Source organism: Sceloporus occidentalis, unplaced genomic scaffold, assembly GCF_023333645.1.
Source record: "Sceloporus occidentalis isolate IW3139 unplaced genomic scaffold, rSceOcc1.0.p SCAF_24, whole genome shotgun sequence".
NCBI lineage: Eukaryota > Metazoa > Chordata > Lepidosauria > Squamata > Phrynosomatidae > Sceloporus > Sceloporus occidentalis.
Genome location: NW_028317004.1, coordinates 2,227,654 through 2,244,581, shown reverse-complemented (window position 1 = coordinate 2,244,581; position 16,928 = coordinate 2,227,654). Strand labels below are relative to the sequence as shown.

General features: G+C 40.7%; 1 protein-coding gene across 1 annotated transcript; it reads right to left on the bottom strand.

Moving 5' to 3' along the window:
- Positions 1-384: 384 nt before the first annotated feature.
- Positions 385-16,862, bottom strand: LOC149300501 (E3 ubiquitin-protein ligase RNF31-like). Its single transcript, XM_089485009.1, has 22 exons — positions 16,784-16,862; positions 15,411-15,586; positions 15,070-15,213; positions 14,690-14,845; positions 14,431-14,490; positions 14,271-14,328; positions 13,426-13,588; positions 10,431-10,578; positions 10,142-10,339; positions 9,306-9,557; positions 8,842-9,024; positions 8,542-8,748; positions 8,005-8,178; positions 6,918-7,016; positions 6,567-6,656; positions 6,134-6,248; positions 5,906-6,024; positions 4,109-4,222; positions 3,408-3,465; positions 1,739-1,835; positions 1,091-1,259; positions 385-441 (listed from the first exon to the last, which is right to left on the bottom strand). Exons 1-22 carry the CDS (start codon positions 16,860-16,862, stop codon positions 385-387), a joined length of 2,916 nt encoding a protein of 971 aa, XP_089341135.1.
- Between the last annotated feature and the right edge of the window lie 66 nt (positions 16,863-16,928).

Below are 16,928 nucleotides of genomic sequence, written 5' to 3'. Positions count from 1 at the left end.
AACGGTCACATCGCAGTTTCTTAGGATGTAGCTATTTTTTACTGTTAAAATATTTTTCTTGCCCACATTTTGAAATACATAGACATACCGTAAGATTGGCTCAGTGGGCCATGCATAATATATGGTTTTTGTTGGAAGAGTTCTAAGGTAGGACGGAGTAGCTTTCTCAACAATTCTTTCTCCCCTGTATTCAAGTGGCCTTGCTTAAACTAAGTAGGAAATAAGTAAAGGGGTACTGTTTGGGACTGCACAGAAAGCCACCCAAGCAATATAGTGTATAACTTTTAATAACTGTTTGAATTGTACAATGTATAGGCGTCTCAGAATGTTTCCTCCTCAGCTCACTGGTAGAAGGATGTGCCTATTTTGAGTCAGAAAGTGAAATTATGGGTGTTGCTTCCTTTGGCTGTTCATGCTCAGAGGGACCTCGGTGATTAGAACCTGGGTAGAAGGCAAAAAAAAATATATAAGAATGTTCCAGGCTGTGTGAAAGAAAGTCCCATCACATGTGAATCATCCAAAAGTCTCTAAGGAGTGCTCCCTGACTTTAGGTTCACCACAAAGCAGGCAAAATGGCTTGAGAAAGATGTAACAAGGTTGAAGCCTCTGGACACTTGGGTAGCTACAAGCAGGATGAGTCTGGTGTGTGTTGCTGGTTTTAAAAGGGGTATCACTGAGGTCCACACCAAAATCGCCAGCAACTACATCCCTTTTATGTGAATCGGGACTTAATATGTGTGAGAGAAAGGATACAGAGGAACCCACAGGCATGTAGACATATAATTTGACAGCAGATAAGAACCATTAGGGCCATCTAGTCTGCGCGATTTCCCCCCAATACAAGACTCGGCTCTTAATCAGTCCTTGGTTTTGTCTTTATGCCCCAGGAGAGAAACTGTGACATTAGAGTGGCCAGGTAGAGGAATTGGGAAAAGAGCAAGATGCATGGGTGGAGGTGAAGACAGACAGACCATATAAAAAGACCTTGAGTAAAAAAAGAGTGGGTTTGTTGGGAATGAATGCACAAAAAAAGTGAATACAAAAATAAGAGAAAAAAGCAAGAGATGAACAAAGACATTGTTTTACTCACTCTCACAAGACGATCTCTATAGCTTGCATTATCCTCATGGTTTTCTTGAGCTGGGAACGCAGACAGGTATCGCTGACATACATTGATAACCTCTCCCAAATCATAGAGAACGCAGGGGTCCAAAGACAGAGCATTAATCCGGCTAACAAGGTATTCCTTATAATGAGACCTAAGAGCAAAAACAGTATTTCTCAAAAAAAATAAGAATGGTGTGAAAAATTAGAATAAATTAACCCGTGAGTAGGAGGGAAAAAAAGGAGGCATAGATATCATGGTGGATGGCATAGCATGAAGGGATTAGAAAGATATTGGAGCAATTTGAATCAATTTACCTGGGATGTCTATATTGCACGTCATAGATGGAAGAGTTTAACTGTAAATAAGAACTGGCTGGTACCCCTGCAAAGTTTAAATACCTCATACAACACATGCATATGTCAGGGCATTCTTCATGTATTCGACTGTTTCAGTCCTTACCAACTCTGCTGGAAATCTATACCATGCAACCACAATTCTCTATAGAAAAGATTTATTGGTACCTTTGAATTTTTAACCTTTTAATTTCCAAACGCAACCATATTTTAGTTTCTCTCTCTTGTTCTTTAAATTAATATATCTGCACAAGTATGGTAAAGGAATGACACTCACTCGCACAACCCGGCATAGCCAGGTGCTGTCATCTTCCCACAGGCTTCATCTGTTAGACCATCAAGAGTTTCCTTCTGCTCTATAACTCGGCACCCTCCTACAAAGAAAAGGTACAGAAAGTTGAAAAACATTCACTAAACCACGAGTTGTGAGTGAGCTCTGGTGTTACCATTTCATCAAACACAGTTCGTTATGAATTATGAACCCTGGCAAGTGTTTTCCAAGAATAAGTGGTCAGATGGTACAGCATAATGGATAGTTAAATGGATGAGAGAGACTGCTTCTTCTCACAACTTTTCATTACAAATCATGGTTTACTGGATAATCCTCTTAATCAGTATTGCCTTTTCAGATATATTTAGATACTCCAAAAAGATCTAATGGGAACAGTGTTGCTTATCGCCACACTTGACAGATTCAGATGCTTTATGGACACAGCTAGTTCTTGTACTGTTAGATACTGGCTCAGCACCGACGGACAAGGAAAAGACACACAGGAGCAAGTAATCATTAGCAGCTAAAGGACTTTACTTTTTGAATAATAATTATTATTTTTCAGACAGAAAAAACTTTAATGCGACTGATAAGGATATAGGTTGGCAACACTCTATAGCTGCTCCTGGTCTTTGGTTTAGGAGTAACAGGTATGGCATTAGTTGTTCTTCCTAAGTGTGCTACGTCGATGTGTATTGATCTGGACCTGAGATTTTATTTGTACTGTGGACTGACTGGCTCCTGCTAGCTCCTCTTCACTAACTTGCATAGCATCATCAGGTAGTTTTCAGATATTCTACAACACTGGGAATGTTATTTGCAGGCATGTTAATGGTGGTGTTGAACAGTTTTCAATAAAAAAATAAGAATTTTTCCATACTGAATATATTGTGGCTGTGCAGAAGATAGGACAGAGTTTCTGCCCATGGTCTTTTTACTATGAGACATAAGCGAACTGAAGCACATGCTTGAGCGTTCTGCCACGAGTTCTCCAGATCGGATACGTTGGTATATTGTTATTCCTGTCAATCTGTATATTCTGTCATAGGTACCTAGTATCCACTACACAATATAGTAATATATATGAAATAAACCCGTCTAAAATGTTGTAAAGGCAGCTGAACATTGCAATAAATTTGTTAGTAAGAATAAACACTGTGGTATAAGAAAGATGACACGAGCAGTTCCAGAAGACAATAGTAGGAAAAATAATGAAAACCATGCTAAGGGAAAAAACTGTTTCCAAGATCAAAATCAAGCAAAAGAACTGATAAAGTTAGTTATCATAAAGTCAAACTGGCTTAGGATATTGAGTTGAAGAAATGTTAGTACATAACTTAGGAACAGGAGAATCAATTATACCTGCAGGGTAACAAACATATAGTGGTCTATTCACTAAAGGGTTGACAGGAGAATTATGTTTAAACTTCCATTCAAACGTGTCAAAGGCTTCAACTACACTTGCCTACGTACTCAACTAGACTTTGGTGGCAAAATAAGCCCCACAGAAGCCTTATGAGTGGATCATACCATGAGACCCAACACCTTATGCTGCCATCTTGGATTGAGGATGGCCACGTCTTCCATACCTCATAGTTTTATTCTCAATTACAAATTCAACTGGGATACTTGTATTAAAAAAAACCAAAAAACATACCAAATCTTTCTAGCTTACCTCCTGGGCCTGTCTGAGTACCAGTCGGGGGCTCTGTGTTAAACTGCACGTGGGACACCTAGTAGAACAAAAAGAAGAATCAGAAATGGCTGCTACAAATATACCAATAACGAGGAGGTGTGTAAGTTGGAGATATATGAAAAACGCTAATAGCTTAGCACACCAACATTTTTTTTTTCTCTGCACATATGTGAGGTTGTTGGCTCCTCATGAGTCTGGTTGCAGCTTGCTGTCCAGGGGTTAATAGGGAGGAGGTTTAATTGCACCTCCCCCAACACATTAATCTGGTTTTGGTAGCAGTATAAACTGCTTTGTGTGCCCACTATGTAGGAGGTGAGAGTAGGTTCTCACCCTATTGAGAGTGTGCCTTGACATGGCGGGTGAGCTTAATTATGCTTTGGCCAATTCATATAACCAAAACCTCTCATTTATATTATGTTTATATATTTGTTGCCAACTTTATTAGGGTGAGAAGCGCAGACAGTTTTTGTTTTTTTCTATACACTGTACAGCCAATACACTGTATTTGCAGCATGCTCACACTAATTTTTACACATTTGTATTATTTGAGCCTGAGACTATCTTAGCGCAATGAAATTTTCTTTTCTCTGCGTGACATAAATCTTCACTGGTTACTGAAGTAGGTAGTAAAAAAAATTATAGCGCTACATTATCTTTATGGAATTTTTTAAGGCACTCACTTGAAGGAGTCTCTGAAGACGTGACACTTCCCAGTCCCGCAGATAGAAGAGACAGTCTCTAGGATGGTGAGCATGAAGAGATGTCCTCACCGTACAGGAAGGTACTGCACATTTCTAAAAGTACACCCAATGTCACACAAGAAACAAACATTAAGAACCCACGGAACTCACAGTGCAAAAAAAAAAATCACCCATTGGTTATGATTTCATAAAACTTGTGACTAAAATGTTAGCTGTACGAATATCTATAGAAACATGGAAGCAGGTTGTGACCATTCTTGAGCAGCATGTGGGCAAAAGCAGTCAAATAAATAAAAAGTAATTATAATCATTCTGTAGCATAAACAGCCAACACTCCCATACAATATACTACCAGCAAACAGTCATATCAGAACAGGAGCATAACAATTATGTAAATAAATTATATGTAGAGTACCGTATTTGCTCGATTATAAGACGAGGTTTTTTTTCAGAGCAAATGCTCTGAAAAATACCCCTCGTCTTATAATCGGGGTCGTCTTATAATCAGACCTCAAGTAGGTCTGACTATGAGACGACTAAGATCCAGATCCCCCGCAGCTGCAGGGGACCTGGATCCTCCTGTCTCCCCCGCCCCACTTACCGGTACCTCTGAGTCCCCGGTGTGTAGCTGGGGCAGCGTGTAGATGTCTACGCGATTCGCGTAGACAACTTCCGCTGCAGCAGGAAGTAGGTGTGGCTAGCAGCGGGGGTTGTCTGCGTCCATCGCGCAGACCTTCCCCGGCTGTCAGAGATCAGAGTTCCCCGCACCAGCTGCAGCGTAAGTGCGTGGGATCTACACGCTGCCCCGGCTACATGACAGGGGAGTCAGAAGCACCGGTAAGTTGGGGGGGGGGGGGGGGGGGAGTGTTAAATGGGTGGCATAAGGCATTTCTGGAAGCAGAGTGCTCTGTGAAATGCCTTTTAACCCCCCTTCTGCCTCCAGAAATGCCTTTTTTTAAGCCTCTATACGCCACTCTGCCTCCTGAATGCCTTAAACCTCCCTATATGCCACTCTTCCCCATAATATGCCTTTTAACCCTCTAAATGCCAGAGTGGCATATAGGGGTATAAGGCATTTCTGGAGGCAGAGTGGCACATAGGGCGTCAAAAGGCATATCATGGGGCACAGTGGCATTTAGAGGGTTAAAAGGCATATCATGGGGCACAGTGGCATATAGGGGGTATAAGGCATTTCTGGGGCAGATGTGCATAACTGGGGGGGCAGGTTGGAAAATAGAAGGAAATAAAACCAAAATATTTTTCTCAATCATAGTTTTTATTAAAAAAAATAGTTTAGATGAATTAACATTTACTGGTAAAACTTTTTTCCTATAGGGTCGTCTTATAGTCAGGCTTTTTCTTTTTTTTTCCTAAATTAAAATTCAGATTTGGGGGGTCGTCTTATAATCGAGCAAATATGGTATTTGTGATTTTTTTAGTAACATTCTCTAATATATATCCATTGTTTAAAAATATATAAAAAAAGAAGTTCTGGCATCATAGTAGCAGTATATAGTAGTGCACTATATTTTATTAAAGGATGACATATTAGTGTTGGGAGTAGATCACCCAGTTCACCTTGTAAGAAATGGATGAGAAATATTGTGACCTAGCTCAATGCAGACAGCATCAGGTGTAAGTAGTAAGATAACCCAGAATTTCAGATAGATGCTTCCAGTGGCATGAAATAAGGGACTATTTCTAAACTGTCACGAACCTTTATTTTAATCATATATAACAGCCAAGTATGGTAGACCTATTAGAGAAACCACTCACATTCTTGGGATGGAAAGTGTTATAACAGCCACTGCAGAACTGGTGTCGGCACTGGGAGCAGATGAAGTGCATGCAGCCTCCCCGGGCCAAGGCGTAAGAGAATTTACAGTGGGGGCAGGCTGTGTAAAGAGCATATACAAACATATTTTAAATATTTACACACACACACAATACAAAATTTGGTCTTTTATCATACATGACCAGATATCTGTGCACACATATACTTACTTATCCCGTTCTCCTGCAAGTATATGGCCAGTCCTTGGGCTTGATACTCTGCATCATTTTCTCGCTTCCAGCTCTGAAACTCCTCACAGCTTAAAGAGCGGTGCTGCTCTTCCCACTGCATGATGAGAAACAGGACCAAGTTGAAGAAGGGCATGGGATAGATAAATGGTGAAAAAAAGTAAAAGCGCAAGACTATGAAGGCAGGGTTTTTATGGTACTGCATACAACATCTTAAGATCAACCAGTCAAGTGTACACTAGGTCCATATCTGCAGGGCCTCTCTCCACCTCCAAGATGCATGGTCTCCCACACAAGAAAGTGTGTTTAGGCAACATCACAAATACACAACGTGTGCCAGCCATGTATTTTATCTATAACTCCCTACAGAAGTGCTTTATTTCCCCAAGTTTCTATCAACTCTAATAGCACTTACCGGCCGCTTACAGTTTCTACAGAAGCTGCACGCGCATTGAGGACACTTCACATCCAGCTGATCCCTTTCATAAATAAACCCAAAGGAGCACTGTAGAGATAATTATATATCGTTAGATGATACATGTCAAAAACAAAGCTACTTATCTTAGTTCCAAAATAAAATGCACACACATCTTTGGAAATGGATTAATTGCGCTCAATTTCAATTAGGCTTCTTTTTTTCTAACTTTATATCGATAAAAATGCAATTGTATTACTGAACATAATGTGTAGGACACAGTAATTTTACTGGTCGAGGGGAAAATCATGCGAGTATGTTTAAAGCGTATACAGTACAGTGTAAACTCACATGAGTGCACCACAGAAATTTGGGGTCTTTCATTAGTGTTCTTTCCGTCAGCTTTTTATGGAACAAATTATATGCATCAACCTCAAGAGTGTCTCGTAGCTAGAACAGAAGAAAAGAGGCGGTAATTACATTCTCTGCCATCACATGTTATACACACAGTGCCGTGTTCTAATCTCCAAGGCTTCTCAAATAGCAGGGGGTTCATGGTTAGGAGAGGTCTCACTTGAAACATATGATTACATGATAGAGTTACTATTTAAAAGGCTTTTTGAGACAAATAACACATACATGTTCCTTACAATCACAGGACATATGTTGGGAGCCACCCTTTAAAGTTAGGAAAAGAAGAGTCTACGTGTATTAAACATTATGCACATAGAGCAGCAAATTGTATAGCCGTTTCTTAACTTGTTTGAAGATTGTCTTGAACTGTAGACCAACACTAGACCATACTAAGCTCTATAACTATGAGAAACAAAATAACTGACAATCCCAAGACTAGAGAACACCTAAAAATAAGTGATGAGAAACCAGCAACTTGTAAGCTGACGTGTCAGAATGTTCACTACCGACCAGCATACCAAATATCTACAGTACCATGTAACAGGACAATATCTACACATCAGCAGGCCAGATAAAAAAAAGCGAATTGTGTAACCGAACTACCACTGGCTAGACATGGGGTTGTCAGATGCTACAAAAACATATATTCACTAACTACAGGCCAACGGCCATAATTACCAGAGAAACATTGAGAACCAGATTACCGCCTCCTGCAAGTTCAAAGCACCAGGTAACTTTTAATCATCAGAGCTAACCGGAGTTTGTCAGACAGGATGAGAAAGACTCTCCTAACGAAAAGGGAGAGAGAGATGTTCCTGCTAATATGCAGGGATAATTAAATTCTGCCAATGGACAGGGAAAGAAAGAGATTCTTGGCTAATAGACAGGGAGATATTTTTGCTAATATACAGGGAGTGAGAGATTCCTGCTACCAGACGGGACAAAAGAAGTTCCTTATCCAGAGAACACTTTTCTCTCTTATGTGTTGACAGATGTAAATGTGCAGTTATGTATACATACTAACCAGGATATCCAGAGTAGAAAAATAATGAATAAGTTCACCCTCGTCGCTTATCTCAGGTGCCTCGCACGCCGGACAAACCATGTCCCTGATGTGCTTTTCTTTTATTGCCACAGTAAAATGTATCCGGAAACAGTCAGGGCAAATACAGCATTCGCATGAAGTAAGAGAGCGCATCTACATTGGGACACAAAATACAGGAGATCACAAGCTCGAAAAAGCCCAGCCTTCTTCTGCTTCTGTCCTATGTTCATGCAATTCTTTTATTTTGTAGAAGAAAGAGAGCCTGTATCCACATAACTCCAGCTGTAGAAGGTGAATAATTGAGTCAACGAAAAATAAGTGATCCTGTACATAAAATAGTGGAACACAGGGACAAAAGACAGAGACAGTCCAACCTATGGAATGTTGCCCCTATAGAGAGATAACTTCCTATATGATGTTCTCTTAACAGATTTCTATTGAATCGTCAAGTGTATGCATACCTAAATGATTTAGTAAAGTAAAAAAAAAGATGAGATTACCATGTCGCAGGATTACCTTGTTACGCGGGAGCTCCCATCCACACACTGCACACTCCTGTGTTAGCATCCTCTTTATAAAGTCGCGGTCCTGGGACTCTCTTACTGCTTCTACAACATCCTGCACATTATAACGCCCTTCTCTTTCCTGAAGCAAAGTCAAAGCCAGCTCAGCCCGGCCCCAACTAGGCAGGGAATATTCTGCAAGCAATCGACGGAGAATTGCCTATGGAAATACTCAAAAAGGGCAATTAAGAACAAAAACTACCATTTTCCCCAACAAAGTACCATTTTCCCCAACAAGCGGTCACGTATATACCTGTCTGTCTCCGGAGAATACATTTATGGCTGGCTGTTGGTCTGCCCATATGCGTGCAAGGAAAGGCTCTACAAGGGGTCTTTGTAATATGCTTAGAGCTTTCCCAACATCCCCAGAGCTTTCAAACAGAGCTGCAACCACCTTGGCATGATCCATGAACCCCAGGGCACGCAGTTCCTCCACCTATGAATCGGAGGCAGAATGAGAAGACAAGTCAATACCACAGGTGAAAGTCTATAGAAAAATAGATGTAACAACTAAAAAGTGATTCTGGTGCAAAGTTTGGAAAGTGGTCTTATCATTGTCAGGAGCTGAAAAAAAGCAGTTTCTATACAACACAACAGTCTGCGGCATGGCTAGTTTAATATTTTATGAGGATGAAAATTCAACTGGTAAAAATAATAAAATAATTGCCTTAGACATAATTCCATCTCGTTTGATCATTTGTTTATCCATCACGTTACCTTTCGCCTTCTCTCGATCACACACTGTGCAACAGCATCTTCTGTGTCCCCGCCGCTTGCAATCCAAGCAATGCGAGCTTCATCAGGTGTTAAAGCCCCCACTTCGGCTCCCGCTTTCTGTGATACAGCATCTATTACATGCTCCAGCACATACGGAAGTTCAGTCTGCAGCCACCGCAGGGGCACCTCGGTACCTGAATATTTAATAGTGCTGCATATTTCTTCAGGAGAAGTACCGCACCTCTCCCCTTCCTTTTCAGCATCAAGATAAAGAGTCAGAGTCCAATGGTCACCTTTTATTAATTACGTGTCAATCAACGTACCCACATCATGTGTCTAAATAAGAGCAAGTGGTCACTGTCCACCTACAGGTCTGGTTGGTTGTTCTGTAAAACCATATGTTAAATATGACACGTTTAGCTGATAATATATTATTTGTATTGTCTTATGTATATAGCCCAAACAATTTATGCAGCGCTTAAAAAAACATACCTTCAAAGGGCATGACAAATCTAGAACTGATGGACTAAGAAAGCATGATGCATTAGGTAAAGAGAGTATATATATATTTATCTATTCAGTTTTTACCAACCTAGAAATACGTGCCTGGTATAAATTATCTATGTACACAGAGGCAGGCTTGCATCTATCTATTTTTTATTGTGGAACCCTGCATCCCAATCTAAATGTGATTCTTGGAGAGGCCAGCGATCACATACCATGCTTTTTGAAAAGCTACATGAAAGACCTACGCAGTCTACATTGAGATTTTTCCCAGTAGAAGAAATTAAACAACCCAGTATCGCACACCCTCTTGTGAAGCACACGCGTTTTACCCGTATAAGTGCAACTAGTTTGGCTCCATCCTCGCTTAGCTTCTTCTGCCTCGTCTCCTCTTGGTAGTGTGAGAGTTTCTGTGGATCCTGGGTTTTGTGCTCATCCGTAGCAGACAAGCCTTCGCTGGTCCTGTCACACACTTCACAAACACATCCGTTCCGAGTGTTATAGAAGGTACAGTGGGAGCACTGCCAGCCCTGCGTGTCACAAAACAAAATAAGCGTGTGTGTATAGAGATACATGGTAATCATGTAGCAGTCGTGTAACAGCTGAATTACGATATATTACCTCCCCTGTACCATTGCTCTTGAGGAAGCCCACTGTGTTATGGCTGCTGTGAACTGAGATAGCTGTATTCTTTACGCTCTCTCTTTCTGAAAACGCAACCGATTCATGTCTCTCCGTCTTTGGAAAGGTGAGCGTTTTACTGCTGTAGCTATCGGGGAAGACCAAATTTTCCATGAAAAATGCTGCGTCTTGGAAATCTCTCAGGGGCAAGGCAGTGGCCTCAGGGCTATCTTGAGATGGTTTACTGGCTAGCCTAGGCCGTTCACACACAGCACACAGCACAGCAGAGGAAGGATTTTGCAGGGTGCATGCCCGACACTCCCAAGTGTCCTTTTGCGTAGTGCTTGTTGGTGAATGACTGGAAAGGCTGCTCCCACAAGCGCGAGGGCGTTCACATCCAACACACAACACAGAGGCTCCCCTGTTTAGAGTGTGGCAAGTCAGACATTGCCAAAAAGGACGAGAAGATGGGAGTGTGAACGCACCCTGACCTGCAGACCTGCAAGAAAAATTAAAAAGGGATGGTCACCTATTCTATTATTATAGAATAACAAATTTGTTAAAACTGTCTACCTCTAGCTTCTTGTTTATCAGTCTAGGATTTATTATGGAGACATTTGGTATTAAATTAAGGGGTATACATCTCAAGGTTATCGAGACCTGAGGCAAAAAAGATGGTACAACTAGCATATTAACCCCTTTGTGACAAAGGCTGATTTTACTTTTTGTACCCTTTGTGACAATGGCCGTTTTAACATTTCTGCGCTGCTCATGTTTAGCTGTAATTTTCTTCTTTCCCGTTTACTGAACCCACACACATTATATATGTTGTTTTGATTGTATCATATTATTTACTATTAAAAAAAGTATAAAATATGGTGAAAAATTTTGAAAAAAAATGACTGTTTCTAACTTTTAGTTGAAAAATCTTTTACTCATCTATAAAAAACCTACTATTTTTCCTGAGTTTAGAAATACCCAATGTTTTTTTGCTTTTTTCTACACATTATGGGGCAATAAGTACAGGTAGCGTTTTGCTTTTTTAAAGCCATTTTTTCCAAATCTGGTAATTCTTCCCCCCATTTGCCATTTCGGGTATCTTTGAAGCCGGCCAATGCAATTTACCCCCATCAAGTCATATATTTTTGAAAACTAGACAGCCCAGGGTATTCCAAGTGCTAGTATTTTAACCCTTTCCAAGCACTAATTCTACCATCAGCCTTTGTCAAACTTTATGGTAGTAAAGTAAAATGTTTAGCAACATCTCCTGAGTACAGCGATACCTCACATGAATGATTTTGCCTGGCTGTTTGGGGGCAAAAGGGCCACATTTGGGACATGCGCATTTTCAATGTTGAACTTTGGCGATCAACTGCCCATGCCCTATTTGGTACATCTTTGAGTCGGGCCATTTCAGTGTGCCCAATAAAGCCATATATTTTTGAAAACTAGACACCCCAGGGTATTTCAAATGCTATTATTTTAACTCTTTCCATGCACCATATCTACCACCAGTCTTTGTCAAACTTTGTGGTAGTAATTTTTTTGCATTTGTTCTGTCACACACATTTTACTTCAGGTATGAATTAAAAGGTTCTGGTATATGTCACTATCACAAAACAACCCAATATGTGTTCAGCAACATCTCCTGAGTACAGCGATACCTCACATGAATGATTTTGCCTGGCTGTTTGGGGGCAAAAGGGCCACATTTGGGACATGCGCATTTTTCAATGTTGAACTTTAGAGTTTGGGGATCCACTGCCCATGCCCTATTTGGTACATCTTTGAGCCGGGCCATTTCAGGGTGCCCAACAAAACCATATATTTTTGAAAACTAGACACACCAGGGTATTTTAAATGCTGGTATTTTAACTCTTTGCATGCACACATTTTACCACCAGAATTTTTTCAAAGTTTGCAGTAGTATTCTTTTGTGTGTATTTTTCCCCCACACACCTATGTTATGTATGAATTTACAGCTCCTGGTATATGCCGCTGTCACACGACACCCCAATATGTATTCAGCAACATCTCCTGAGTACAGTGATACCCCACATGCATGGGTTTGTCATTTTTTTGGGGAACTAAAAGGCCACATTTGGTACGTGTGCATTTTTCTAATTGGAAATTAGATGTGTGGCCATCCTTCCCCCCCGTGTTAATTGGGACCTTGTTGAACCCGGCCAATTCAATTTACCCCATCAAATCATACATTTTTTTAAAGTAGACACCCCATGGGCATTTAATATGCCAGTATGTTAACTCTTTCCATGAGAGAATTGTTTTAAGCTAATGTGCTAATTTTAGGGCTTGCTCACAAAAATATATTTTTTATATATATTTTATTTTTTTGCCTTTTTAAAAAAAAAATTTAAAATTTTTTTTTCAACTTCGAGGTTCCCCTGATAGTGACATCAGTGGGAAATTATTTTTACATTTTACTGTTTTTTTATTTTATTTTAATTTTTTCTAATCACACTGTGATTAGAAAGTTGGGCTCCATTGACTTGCATGGTTGAATGCAGTACCTGTATTCAACCTGCAAGTGGAGCCAGAGTTCTCTAGAAGGTTTGGAGACCGTCTAGCGAACTTTTTCATCTTTATTATTTTTTTTCCCGGGCGGTCACAGTCCATCCAGAGTTAAGTGTTTGGTGTCGCTGGATGCCTCCTGATCGAGGCATTCCAGCGACACCATTTAAGTTTAGGAGGTGATCGCTGATTTTTAATGGAATATCTTCATAGGTCCTTTATCACTCCCATCACTCCTCTGTTCCAATGGCACATTGTGTTAGTTACTCCAAGTGTAAGTTTTAAAGGCTTATTTATCAATAGAAAAGCTCTTTTGCAATTATGTCACCAGATATAAATTTCCTTATCTTCATGAATAAGTCTTTTCTGAAGAAAAGACCTGTGAGCTCTTGAAAGGTGTTACTTTACATAATTTTCTGTGTTGGCCCAGTCGAATAAAGAACTCACACCAAAGGCTGAGTACCTGAGCTTGGATGCCGCGTCGATGGTTGTGCGCTGATGGTGAGTGCGACTGGGGTGTATGTGTACTCTGTGATCACAGGAAGCACAGAGTGTCTCTCGGCATGAGGGGCAGTACACGGAGATCATGAGCCCACCACAAAGGCAGCATCTGTCAGAGAGAGATTCTAAAAAAAGAAAAGCAGAACGGGTAATGTTTAAGAGATGCATTGCTCATATAATACAGAGCTATGAAACGTCAACACACTGACACATAAGACATTCAATTGTCCATGTCCCCTTGGAAGCTTCATTGGTGGTACAAATAATATACAATTCCATAACAAAAGCTCTGTTCTAAGGTTACATCATCAGACAAAGTCAGACTGCTCACACACAAGAAATCCCTCCTGAAATCCAGGGGGACTATCACCATACTTTTATATCATGGTTATAAGGAACATTTATCTAATATTTGTGGTAGAAGCCACATAAATCCTCTGCTATTTGAGAGCCTAGTTCCTGCGACCTAGAAGCCTATTAGAGGTTGGGACAGAGCCACCACGGTCTGGAGGTCTTAGCAGCCGTGGCACAGACCACTTCTTCCCTTGTGGCCTGTGCACCACCTGCTGGTGCCAAGAACCAGGATATGATGTCATATCCCCGCATTCTGCATCAGGCAGCACCCAGACTGTGAAGGAGAAAGCAGTAGTGGAGTGGTCTGTGTTGGCTGCTGCACAGATCTCTGCAGGCGCCATGAGGTATAAAGATGGCACTACTTAAATCAATCCCCCATATGCCACAGACACTCAACATTTTACCCACAACATTTGAAAGTCAAATACACCCAGAGGACACAAGTAGCAGTACCTGGAGGACCTGGAGGTACAGTTGGATACACTTCTTTCGATCCCAGAACAGCAGACTGCTAGAGGAAGAACAATAAAAGATGGGTTCAGTAGGTTACCTTTGTTAAATCATTTGCACACTAAACCAACCCCTAATCCATCCAAAACAGATTTTTTTTTACCTGTGAAAGGCATCCTCCCAACAGTTCCTTTGCTGCCTCTAACTGGCGTGGGTGCGAGTTCTGGAATAAACACAATATTATAATAAAAGGAGCTCCAACTTCCCCCACAGGAAATAATTTTTTAAAAAAAAATATGCATATGCCATGACTCCTGGTGTTAGACCAGAAGGTGTTTGTGGTGACATGCTGCAATTATTTTTCTGATCCAAAACTAGAAAATTACAAGCAGGGACACAAAAAGTAGCTGGCCAAGCCTCACCGAGATGAGCAGGTTAAGCTCGTGATGCAGGATAATAACATCAGCAGTTACTTCAGCAACTGTAGCCAAGTCTGGTTCCTGCACAGAGTCTGGAAAACTGAGACCATCTGGAAGAGCACATGAGTATCCATACAAGGATAGCACAATACGCCCACCCTAAACAGAGAGAGTATGTATGTATGTATGTGGACAAACACGTAAAAATATATCTTAACACACTTAATGAGAGCGTGAGATGCAGAAGCCAACAGAAAAAAAAGACTGGAACCACTATGTAACAAAAAAACAAAGTGCAAATAAGAAACAACACAACCTCAAAGCCATTGAAAGGAGAAAAAAAAGACACAAAAAGTTAAGAAATGCAAATATTGAAATGTTACCTCAATGGCATCCACCTGTGCCTTAAAAACAGGGTTATTAAACTTGACGCTTCTCCAAAACTTGGGGCGAAGCGGGGACAGCAAATTCCTTCCATATTTCTCCAGAATATTTAGTGCAGTAATTACAGATCTTAAAGCAGGAGGCTGAGGATTTATTAAATAAATGTTACATATCATTTATTATATTAACTAATAATAATAATAATCCACTAATGCATTTTCACTGATCTCTGTGCATGGTTGCTCCTTTAAAGAAGTGACAAAATTAGGGTTCCCTGACTTACTCCTGCACTCGACATTAATATTTCTCGCTCACAGTATGGCTTTTCTAGGGGATGTACCTCTGTCCCACTCCGAAGCAGGGTCTCCACATTCAGCTTCCGGTAGCGATCTTTCAAAGGGGCCATCAGCATGTGATTCAGGCGTTCACACGTTATAGTCTCTGGGTGATGAATCAAATCAATTTCCAGTGCATCTCTTTGCTGCAGCTGCTGCTGCTCCTCCTCCTCCTCCATACCTTAAGCATTGACAACATTAAGGAATTAGACATATGGCATATATACACAATGTTATTTGAATAGATATTGACTGTGGTACAGCATAACTCCCAGTGGTTTAACAAGTCACCCAAAGTAGGGTAAATTCGACAAGAGACACACTTTGGCTTCAAAGCTTAGAGATTGGATGAAAGGGCCAAGAAGTTGGGGTATAGTTGGTAGCCAAATGACTGTTAATATTTATGTGCTCACCTGTGACAAGGTGAGAGGCACAAATGATTCATAAGACTAGAAGGAAAAATTCTATATTCATCAGAAATATTTACCAAAATTGACATGTATTAAGTAATTACCGATTTTGGTGCCAGAAGTTATCACATCATCATTTGTGATGTGAGATTGAGGCACAGTATATATGTTTTATGTTGACAATTATACAAGGCCATATCAGGTCTACCTTAAGCATAATTAAGTTGGTAAGTTAAAACTATAACCATCCCACAAACTCACATTCAAATTCCCACTTTAGCAAATAAACTACAACTCTTGAAATATGATAATATTAGTAGATTGACGTGGAAGCATCTCATGTTCTAGATTGGCTTACATCATTGTATAAAGTGTATTGTAATGTCTTTGACGGGGTCTAGAGTACATCTGCCACTAAACAATGACACTCAGCCAGAAAACACCAGGAGAAGTATGACTTTCTATTAATGTATGCGTGCGTTACACAACTGATTGAGGAATAGTGTTACTGGCATAACCTTTTAGGAAGGGATCAGATATAATGCTAATTAAAGAGGCCATCTGTAATTTACAAGTTACCTCTATCACGTCTATGTTCCACATACAAGTGCTGCAGGACACAACACCCATCATGCCTGGCCAGCCACTAGAAACTAGATCCACTTTAGTTAGCAACACAAAAAATAAAAATCCCAGGAAACTTGTCACAATTATCCTAATGTGCCTGTCCCCCTCTCCACACCCGGGCCGGATTATTTACCAGACTATTTACAGAAATGTACAGTCTACGTTTTTACAGTGGCGGCCACGCCCCCGACCACACTGCTTTCCCCCTGCCCTCCTGACTTCCCTCCAGTGAGTGTCACTTGACTCTGTGCCCCTTTCTTATCGCACCTACACCTCCCACTTACTGCAATAACGATGTCTCTATGCCCGCAGCTCTTCTTGCCCAGGAAGTGTCAGCTTACTGCCCAGTTTAGATCCACCCTGGGCCTGGAAGTCAAAAGTGCTGTCGCGGCCAGGTAATTGCAGCCACGATGACGTCATCCACTAGCTTGGCTCCGTTGAATCGGTGATCTCTAAAGAACGGGGATCATTCGCTAAGCTGCAGGA